Consider the following 11,105-nt stretch of genomic DNA (forward strand, 5'->3'; position numbering starts at 1 on the left):
CAAAAAAACATTTTGGCTAAGACGAAATTTAAATCTAATTATTTAACAACATGTAGCTGACAAAGATCTCACCTTCATGTAGCACTTAACCTTACTTAACAACACTTATTTCAGTTATGAAAAACTCCAGAATTTTTTCCGTTTTTGCACACTTTGTCATCACTTACTACAATATTCTTTTTCTAGTTTGGAGATTTCCACACTTTTTCACGAATTCCAGACTCTAATTATTACGAACAAACCCTGTCATAGCCTCAGCTGTCACAAAGCTCCAGATCAGTTATTATTATTATAACCGATGCTAACAGAAAAGGTAATCTATGGTACATGTATTGTAACATAAATATCTCTTTCGAGTGACTACTCGGAGAAGAACAAGCCACCCTTGCACTGTAATCCTGTTCCAATTAGCCCTAATAACAGCTTACTGTATTTTGAAATCCTAATATGTACAATCTTTGGCCCTTAAGCAACCACCTTAATGACATCTTGTTTTAATCTGGTCTCAGTCAAGTTGTGGTAACTGTGACTGCAGTCAAATTCCTTGAAATGATGGTTTTGCTTCCTACAACAAATTAGGTATATGAAAATAACTCTGGATACCAAAAATGAAGAGATTTCAAGGGAAAAAAATCACTGGTACACTGTATGCCCTTTTTCAATATTAGTGACCAGCACTACCACTGTAGGAAGCTGTTGCAGCCTACATGCATGTCAATGACTGACAGCTGTCACCTGGTTTCTTGGCAACCAATGATCTAAAATTAGTTCACATTCTACTTCCACTGACAACAAAGATGGCTAAGAACTTTGACAACTATACTCAGACTACTCTTATATTAATTTTTTGTAAACCAGTCTTTCGACGGACAAATCTTGTTTCAAGCAAACAAGAGTTCACCCTATATTCTCTCCACAATGCACAATCTTGGCATTGTATATTACAGAATGGACCGTCTGTATGGACTGTCTTGGTCATGTGAGAGCCACAGATGTCGTTTGAGTTGGATGCTGGTGATAAACTTCTTCCCGCAGTCTTTACACACAAACTTTTCATCGCCTACGTGTTGACGGATGTGCCGCCTCAGTCCTTCCAGCTGCTCATATGTCTTTGGACACCACTGGCATCTAGAAAATGACACAACAAATTCAAATAGGTAACCAATCACTTACTTGAGTTGCTGTCAAAAATGTGAAATACAGTTACAGCTGTAGTTGTCAAAACAAGATGACAATGCAGACACTAAGCTAAAAGCCACCAGCCCTGTGAACTTCTGACCGAAAGTCTGAAAGCCCAATGTGACAACCACTACACAAGTAAGCAAGGAGGGAAGCAGGAGAAAAAGAAAAAAAAAACAAATTGCAAAATGGCATATTATTTTGCAACCAAAAATTTAACAGAGTGCGCAAAGGAGGGAGCCAACAAAGGAGGGGAGAGAGGAACTGGGAGTACAAGGTATGGAAAGTCTGCTTCAACTGATCCCCACCCCCCCCCCCCTCTACAAGAGGGAGTGTGCCCACTGTCCCCCCACCCTAGAGTGGGTTCAATCTTGTTCTTAAAAATAGCACAAATGTTAGCTTTATAGTTATTCAGTTGTAATGGTATGATTGAGAACCCACTTCCATTCTTTAAAACGTTCACCACATTGTCAGTGCAGGCCCCAGTTGTTCAAAGAGCGAATAGCTTTAGACAGTGGAAAAAATCGCTGTCCAGTGGATAAAAAGTACTCCTGAACAACAAATACGCTTTATCCGCTGGATAGTGACTTATCCACTGGATAAAGTTATCCGCTCTTTGAACAACTGGGCCCAGGTTTTTACAAAAGTAAGGTGTCCAAAAAGTATTATGTTACTGTATACAAACTACAGGTACAAAGCTGACAACCTTTACTTACTCATAAGGTTTCTTCTTGGCTTGTTTGTGAATGTGCATGTGTCTTTTCAGGTAGACTGCATTGATGAACTCCTTGGAACACAAATCGCATGTAACCACTGACTCCCGAGTATGAAGCAGTCTGTGTGCTTTCAAGTTGTCTCGACGTGTGAATGCTGAACCACAGTCGTCACACACAAACTTCTTTTCATTCTTGTGCCCTGCCATGTGGCGTTTGAGGTCTGCACTTTTAACAAATGCCCGGTCACACTGTGTACACTTGTGTCGTTTGTCCCCTGTTGAATAAAATGGGGCCATGAACTAAAAAGTTACCCAAACTAAAATGTAGTGCGAATACTCACTTGTTACAAGCAGCAAACACAATAGATGTTTGGTTTATTAATGGAGTTGATAAATATAGGTAAATTGGCTGCCATAAAGAGAGTAGAGTGCTGACATTTTGAGCGTTAGACCTTCGTTAGAGAAAATCCCATGAAAGGCTAGATAGATAAACTATTCTTGCATCTTTCAGTTTTACACTTCCAATGAATAAGAGTTCTTTGTTCTCTCACTCGAAACATCAGCACTTGAATCTTTTTATGGTGGCCAATTTACAGTGTACCTTTATTTATCAAATCTGTTAAAAAACCAAACATTTGTTTCCACTCCCCACTGACACTGCACCACAGTTTCTTTAGAAACTAACCCCTTAAACACAAATAGAGTCTACGACAGAAAATGTTTACATCATAACATACCAATATGATACTTGATGTGCGACTTGATGCAGCCCTTGGTTCTGAACTCTTTGCCACAGAATTCACACTTGTACTGCTTGACTTGCACGTGAATGGCCTTGTGGATGTTAAGTTCACTAGAGGTTCTAAAACCTTTCTGACACTCCTACAAGGAAAAGATACATGCAGCCACATTTTTCAACAAAGACTTGCTCAAAAGCAACGAGAAACATTGAGATACTGGACAATCCTTTTAGCAGCTTAGGGGTAAACGTCAACTGGGCATGATTGATGAGAAGGAGTGGTGTTTTTGGGTTTCATGTTGTCTATGACTATTGTCCATTCTGGAGTTCAGATGGAGACTAGGAAAGAGTTTTTAAATTTTCATTTAATCATGAAAGATCACATTTAAATAAGTCAGTTTACCAAGTCTGAAGCTCTGTCATTAGATTGTTATTGGATTGCTTTCAAACGGTCATTGGAAAAATTAGAGACTTTGTATGTTCTTGGGGCCTCCATCTTAGAATTAGAGACATTTGTATGGAGTCTGGGCATATGGAGTCTATGCAATGAAACATGACAAAACTTGGTGAACTTACTAATTTTTATGTGATCTTCGGCAATGGGGTTCATTTCTTTACATGACACAATTTGAACAATGTGTAAACTAGGACCCAGTCCCTCTAGGAACTTCACAATGGGAAATTTTGGGGGACCATTTGAAAGATGTAATTCTTGCTTCTGTCAGGAATTTATACATGTAACTGGCTACTCAGATGTACAGTTAGCTGTAACCCAGGCTTGCATTTTGGCCAGTGCGTGGGTGACCATACTGTAATGACATTGTTTGTCCAACCCTACCAATAATTTCACACTCTTGCTGTTTTTCTTCCTTCAAATGAATTTATAGGAGAATGACTCACCAACTGAACTCCAATTGCATGAAACTATTCCTTTAGAACAGCTAAGTAAATCATTCATTAAATATTTTCATTATAAGTATTATCATTGTATCCTGTGATTACCTCACAAATGAATGGCCGTGCATCTTGGTGACTTGTCTGGTGGCGTCTCAGATCATTATTAGTGAAAAACTTCTTTTCACATTTGTCGCACCCAAACCGTCTCTCTCTCAACGTCCCTTTAAAAGCAACAACATTTAGCAGGTCTTACAATGTATACACTGGGCAACTCGGACAACAGTCAACAAAATAATAATGACTCATAACTGTTGTCTATTTTGACAACTGGCATTTGATTTTTCAACAAGATAACAACAAAGCAAGAAATTATAAAATAAATAAACTCCTTCCTGTGGCTGGTAATTTGGATGGCAATGCCCTCAGCTGAAAGATTGCCCTGAACAGAAGAAGCAAACTGTTCATTTTTCAGACAATCTTTCAGCCGTGAATATTACCCGCAGCTTGAGGGGTACTAAATAATAGTCAATTCCTGATAAAGAGGACACCCCTGAGACAATGTTTTTGGGTCCCAAATAGTGCACAGTTCTGGGACCATGTTTTTGGGTAACAAATAGTGGACACTTCTGGTACCATGTTTTTGGATTTAAAATACATGTAGGGGACACCCCTGGGACCATGTTACTGGGTCCTAAATAGTGCACACTTCTGGGACCATGTTTTGGAATCCTAAATAAAGGACACTTCTGGTACCACATTTTTGGATTATAAATAGGGACACCCCTGGGACCATGTTTTTGGGTCCTAAATAGTGTTCACTTCTGGGACCATGATTTGGGATCCTAAATAAAGAACACTTCTGGTACCACATTTTTGGATATTTATAAATAGGGGACACCCCTGGGACCATGTTTTGGGGTCGCAAACAGTGAGAGTCCATTATAGTAGGGTGGGGGACAATAATAATCAATGATAAAGTGAACTCTTTTATCCTATTTTTTACAATAGTGGCCAGCATGCATGTAATCTCTCCTTACATGTACATAATTACTCCATCATCATGAAGTATAAGGAAATGATCACAAAAGGTTAATGTTTTGTTGTTCATGTTTGTGATATTGGGGTTCAAGGGGTTTTTACTGTATTTGAACATGCAGCTCATAACATAATGAGACAGGCAATTAAGTTTTTATTTTGGTCACTGCACCTGCACAATGTTTTACATAATTTGTATACTGATCTGCTTTATGAGTGGAGGCCAAAAATTGTCGGCTATGTTGGGTCAAAATAGGGTACATATGTTGTAGGTTAAAATGAATTCAACCTAGGTTGATTTGTATTTTCCTTTGTTAAGATTGGGTAATTTACATCTTGAACAAAGGAAAATACAAATCAACCTAGGTTGAAATCATTTTAACCTACAACATGTACACATTAACCATCCACTACAGTGACCACATAATAATTATAATTTCTTCTTAGAATATCACTATCAAACATACATAGAAGGATAAAGGGAATGATCATCAAGGAGAACATGTCTTGATGCTTAGGCACATTCTCCCAACCGATGTCATAAGGAAAATATGGATAAACATGAGGAGAATATAGATCTACACTGTATGTTGATATTGGGACTTTAGTTTTAGGGTTAACACTGCTATAGTGAGAGTCCATTACTTTTTGAAAACTTTTGCAACTGTTTTTAAATGCTGTCTGTTATAGTGGAGTGTGCAGAAGGCAGGAGTTAAACAGTCTGCAAATAAACCTGCCTATTGCATGTCTCACCAAATCCAATAAGGGACATCTCAGCTTCAAGACAGTACAGCACATATACTGCAGAGCTGTAAATGGTCAAAAAGAAAAAAAAAAAAACAAACAAACCTGGTTTCTTTCCAGTTCTCTGTGTGTCTGCATTGTCTACTGACTCTTCCATAAACTCCTCTCCACACTCCAGCTTTCTTTCACATAGGATCAAAACTTCTGGATCTCCCCCTGTCTGAGTCATCACCTCTCTGATTTGCATACCCTTTCTCTTGTAAATCAGTTTCGGAGATTCTTGGAAATTATCTGTCTCTGCAGCACTAGCCATGTCTGTGTCAGTGATCCCTGTCTTTGATCCTTCTACAAAAGTATGCAAGCCTGCAGGGCTTGGAGTTTGTGCTACCTGTGATGTCTGCACTGTGATTGACTGAGAGACGTTGTCAATAGGAACATTCTCTCCAGTTGCTACTGAATGTGTGATCACTACGTTCTGAGGAGTGTGAGGTAGTGTGCTAAACGAATGCTCTGTTGACAAAGTACCTTGTGGTGTACCCGGCTGCAAAATGCAGTTGGCATTAGGAGGGACAAAAGTGTTCTTGGAAACCATCAACCCTGATGAAGTCTGAGAAGGTTGATGATTGCCACTTGCTGCAGGACTTACTTGGAAGTTTGCAAGTTCCATGGCTTTCTCGATCACTCCACCACCGCTAGGTGTTTCTTGGGGAAGAACATTCAAAGTTACAGGCTGTGTGAAGAATAATGCATTTGCAAAAGATGCAGCAGAACTGCTGATATTAGGAACAGCTGCGGCCTCTCCTGTAACGGGTGCAGTAGATGATCCTACGAAAAACACAAGGGCGGGTTGAGCTCCACCAGATAGTGCCAGTGCATGGGGAGGGATGACTGGCAATTGTGTTGAGTTACCCTGAGAATCCAAATTCAGTAGAATAGGCCCTTGTATCTGAGGGCCTGGTGCAACCTCAGGGCTTGGAAGTTCATTGCAGAACTCCATGGTACTGTCATGTACAACTGCTGCATTCTGTGCTTCTGATGATAGACCCACAACAGTGACTTCAACATCGGCACTTGTTACATCTGTTTGTCGTTTCCTTTTCCTCAATGTAAAACCATAGAGTTCTTTAATAGTAGCAGACGTTATCTTAGTTGGAGATCCCTTGCGACCTGTTTTGCTGTGAAACAATAGCATACCATTGGAATCAAGTTCTGCAAAATTTGAAGGCTCACAAACTAAAGGAAACATTCACTTCAGCTTGACCTTTACACTTGGAAACAAGTCTTGGCCACAATTAAATGCAGCTACAGTCTATGAAATTAAATTTGGTCCAAAGTGCATTGCACACATAATTAATTTATTAAAGAAGATGATTTGCCTGCACCACGAGTGACCAGATTTAAGAGAAAATAACCATGGATACTGCAACAGAAGATGTCAATATCTCATACAAAGAAATGACTCAATAGGCCAAATTCAAATTCCGTGCTAATTGGGTGCTATAGTGATCATATTTATATAATGTTTTCTGTTCCAGAACTTTTTCATTCTCTCTAAAATGCATATTCACCCATCAACTTACCTTTTAGCAGATACACCAGTTTGTTCAAGATCCTCCTGCAATAGAGATATCGAAAGTCATTATCCAAAATCCTTTAGGTCCCTGCTAGATGATTAAGTTACTTAATATGTCATGTTAATTAATATACATGTAAGGCCAAGAGGAGAGTTGCAAATTATTGCTTTCCCACAAATCACAACATATCCATATTTTTTATGGCATTTTGCAATCCCCTTGCTTAAAGATAAGCTGATCATGTGCCATACTAGGCCATCTATTCACAGATTAAAGCTAAAATGTGACCTATATTTTTTCTTGAATCAAGAGTGGTGCATAAGCCCCGCACCCCATACCTGGGGAATAGTAAGGCATTAGCCCAGGCCCGCCTTCTAAATGAAGCAAATTCACTGCTATATGGGGCAAGTTCATATGTCAAAAGCTCACTTTTGCTCCCCGCACAAATGCACAATGTAGAGCAAATTTAAAATATTTCAAGAATTTTTGCCTCAAACTAAACTTTGACAAATATGAAAATCAACAATGCTGTTCATTTCTAATCCAGCAAAAACTGTAAGTTAAACAATAATCTACCTTGAGTTACAGAACTGGCGTTTCAAACTTTATAATCTCTCCAAAAATAATAATATTAATCACAGGGTTTAGCATACAGTACCGCCTGAAACTATTGGACCATTTGCCGCGATTTTGCCTCGGTCGAGGCAATGAAAACCCCGGTTTATCCTAGGTTTTTTCCAGTTGACTTAAGCCGCGGTGAAGGGCAGGCCGCAGTTGGGTTTGAATAGGCTATTGTTCACTTTGTTTTCATGTTCTTCGAGGACAATAAGCGAACTGTCGGGTTTTAGGTGTGATAAATTTCACAGAAGCGCACTCGCTCTCAAGGGAAATAGTCAAAGCGCTCTGTGAGCGAACTCGTGAATTGAACTGGTAAATGTAATAATATTTCCGATTATGCCAAAAGTTATTTGCTTAACGCGCAAAACAATTCATTAAACTTCACTCGCACAATTCCTTTCGATACGCAAAGCAACGCAAAGGTCAGTGAAAGCTCGAATGCTAGTCGACGAAAGAAGAGAGCGCTTCCCGGTCTTTTTGAAGGAATTACAATGGGACTAGTTGGGCATAAGTGAAAAGGCACTACCACTCTCGTTGTGGCTGAATAACGAACTGCAAGTGTCCAGGTTTCCTTCCAAGAACTGCCGTAAATTAACTTATCATAATTTTTTCTTCGCGTTGCGTTGTTGCTGAATGAAACTTTATACACGTGAAGGAATTTGGTTGCCTGGCACGTGACTGAAATCTTCCCGGTGCTTTCATCATGGCATGGTCCTTTCTATGTCCAAACGACAGCTTCTCTAAACGTTTTAAAACATCGGAAGGGGCTTTTCACTTTTGCTAAAGTTGCTGTGTTCGTTTTATCCAAAGTAAATATTAATAGAAATATGTTAAGCGTTGCGGTAATTTTCCGCGTTTGTCTTTGTTCCAAGTGAATCGATCTTATTGCTCACACTCGATACCGAATCAAATCTATTACGAAGTTTTAGTTTTTCGAATCCGGATGACATTGGCAATATAGTTGGAGGGATTTTCACTTTGTTTTTCTCCGTGTCCGTAATGAAATCCAATTGCATATTTTGAATTCAACGTCGCTATTTCGATTGAAGGGTAAAATATTCTTATCTACTTTGCTGCGCACTTTACATCAGGAGGTTTATCAAATGATTAGAATATCTTTCTTGACTATGTGGCGTAAACAGCAAGAATTAAACTGAAACTGTGTCTTTTTCTCTGTGATTATTGCCTGGAGCGTGACAAAAACTAAACATCTCCCAAATGCAGAAAAAGAAACTTTTGTCAGTCTGCCAAACGAATTGTTATCGGTCGTTCAGTTTCCGATTCGGTGAGTCTTTACAATTCTTTTGTTTGAGGGCTTCTTTAGGATGAAAGGTGAGATAATGTTTGACAATACCCTGACAATAGTAATTAGTCATTATTGTATTTTTACAGAGGCATTGCTGCGTCTGATTCACTGCGGCTTTAGGTTGCTTTCGTCTTTGCCGCGGTTGCGGTTTTTGTCTCACTGCGGTGAATTCGCGGCAATCACGTTTGGCAAAGACGAGGTTTTACCGCGTGCAAATGGTCCAATAGTTTCAAGCGGTACTGTAGCCCTGAAAATAGCAATAGTTAATACCAGTTCCCTTGGTGTCAAAGCCATTAAAATTGCAATGAAAAAAGCCCAAAGATGCATTTGACACACTACTAAATCTGACAATAAGCCTTGAACAATATTCCAGTTATTTCCCGTCTATGCATAAGCATACCCAATGTTATTATGTAAAGTACACTCAATTGACTATAACAGTTCACTATCAGAACAATTATTTTATTCTCAAAAAGCTATACAAATTTCACTAGAGAAATGACTTACAGTTGTAGAACCGAAATTTTATGGCTTCAATTAATCCAGCTACATTTTGCAAATAACCCTCCATTGGTAACAAATTTTGAAACTAAGGCAAGGAAAATAAAACATCTCATGAATTACAGTAGGCTCTCTCAGTGTTCTTTGTGTGCCTATTCAAGATGGCGTCAAAGGCGAATCACAGTCTAAGCCCTGCTAAAGGTCCCTGATCACCCATGCTTGCGTCTAATGTTATCTAAACCCCACACACCATGGCAAAAGTGACAGTCTAAAACTGGTGAAACCCCCTGCTAATTCCCCGGGTATGGGGGCGCAGGGCTTTCCACTGACTTGTGTATTACCACCCTTACTATACAGTAAGTACAAGTTGCAATCGCGATTCTCTGGCTATTTTGAAAAGGGATATCATATTTGTTAGCCTATAAGCAAAATGATGGAACTAAATAATATATCTTTAACAAATATGGAGAGAAATGGTGAATGATTTTTTGAGTACAGAGTGCATGTGACAGTCTAAAACTGGTGAAACCCCCTGCTAATTCCCCGGGTATGGGGGCGCAGGGCTTTCCACTGACTTGTGTATTACCACCCTTACTATACAGTAAGTACAAGTTGCAATCGCAATTCTCTGGCTATTTTGAAAAGGGATATCATATTTGTTAGCCTATAAACAAAATGATGGAACTAAATAATATATCTTTAACAAATATGGAGAGAAATGGTGAATGATTTTTTGAGTACAGAGTGCATGTGATTTTATCGCGCTCGTATTTCACGTCCTATACAAACGTACGATTATTCGTTTAGAGATTTAGCTATACTTGTTTTTAAATAGATCTATTAGTTCGTCAGATTATCAGAAAAACTACGGCTCGATTAGTTTCTTACAGAACACTCACCGCAGCTTTAGTAGACTGGGTAGATTGGCCGCCTTGTTTTAATGAAGACACGACACGATGTAGTCGACGGCCTTGAGCGAGCTTACATGTCGCGGCTGTCTGTGCTGTGCACGATTTCGCGAACATTAGATCGTTTTGATCTCCTTTGACTGGATGGTCCTTGGACATACTGAGAAGCAAGATTATATTTGTACCGTTAAAACCAAGCTACACCAGAAATTCCTAAACAACAGCAATTCAGTAAGCTTTCCACGCTCGAGTAGCGCCACAAGGAAGAGCTTGCACTAAAAATAGATATCAAACAAACTACGGCTTTCTCGATTCTGCAGCTACAGAAAAGCTAAATTTATGTACCTCTTCGGTTTTCCTTTCACCACGAACGAAAAATTATCCGATATGGCACAAGATGAAGCTGCTAGATTATCATTTTGTCTTCATTTCATCTTTCGGCGACCTGAAGGACGAAAAAAACAAGGCGTCTTCTCCGTAGCGAAATATCCCAGAGTGCTCTGCCACACTAGTTATTCTTCCGCTGGCACGTGATCATGCGCGTTGTTCTGCGCAGAGCCTTCGTTGCCCTTGTCCAGCGGAGGTGCTGACAAAAAACATAATAATTACCACATATGAAGTACCTACCCGGGAAGGACTCTGGGGACATCGAAAAAATTCAATTTTTTTGATTGGCTGTTCCGTGACCAAAAAGCCTGAAGACTCTGGGTACGAGATTAAGACTTTCTCAAAGCTTCTCGCGCTGCGCGCTCTCTAAGCTCGACTTGTGAGCAAGTCTACCCTGTTTCATAAACCTTCTTCCAAATTACTACCATTTTTCAAATTAGCCCTTCCTGCCTTGCTCAAGGTAAATAGGAAATTTGCAGTATAAGCAATCTCGTTGCTTTTT

General features: G+C 39.5%; 1 protein-coding gene across 2 annotated transcripts; it reads right to left on the bottom strand.

The window, feature by feature from the left end:
- Positions 1–404: 404 nt before the first annotated feature.
- On the bottom strand, positions 405–10,693 carry LOC146462441 (uncharacterized). Of its 2 annotated transcripts, XM_085085626.1 has the most exons (8): positions 10,562–10,693; positions 10,208–10,376; positions 6,890–6,924; positions 5,415–6,484; positions 3,636–3,751; positions 2,632–2,776; positions 1,896–2,169; positions 405–1,128 (listed from the first exon to the last, which is right to left on the bottom strand). In XM_085085626.1, the coding sequence occupies exons 2-8, from the start codon at positions 10,373–10,375 to the stop codon at positions 942–944; spliced, it is 1,995 nt and encodes a 664-aa protein (XP_084941752.1). In that variant the 5' UTR covers position 10,376; positions 10,562–10,693; the 3' UTR covers positions 405–941. The 2 variants fall into 2 exon arrangements, with proteins under 2 accessions (XP_084941752.1, XP_084941753.1); XM_085085627.1 differs by lacking the exon at positions 10,562–10,693 and having other exon boundaries at positions 794–1,128; positions 10,208–10,514.
- Positions 10,694–11,105: the final 412 nt, after the last annotated feature.

This window comes from Pavona decussata, unplaced genomic scaffold (assembly GCF_977016875.1).
Source record: "Pavona decussata unplaced genomic scaffold, jaPavDecu1.1 SCAFFOLD_188, whole genome shotgun sequence".
Classification (NCBI taxonomy): Eukaryota; Metazoa; Cnidaria; class Anthozoa; order Scleractinia; family Agariciidae; genus Pavona; species Pavona decussata.

Coding starts and splice junctions, on each gene's coding strand:
- LOC146462441 (XM_085085626.1), bottom strand. CDS start 10,375: ATGTCCAAGGACCATCCAGTCAAAGGAGATCAAAACGATCTAATGTTC. Junction 2,777..3,635: donor CACGGCCATTCATTTGTGAG/GTAATCACAGGA, acceptor TTTTCCTTGTAG/GAGTGTCAGAAAGGTTTTAG. Junction 2,170..2,631: donor GCACATCAAGTATCATATTG/GTATGTTATGAT, acceptor TTTATTCAACAG/GGGACAAACGACACAAGTGT.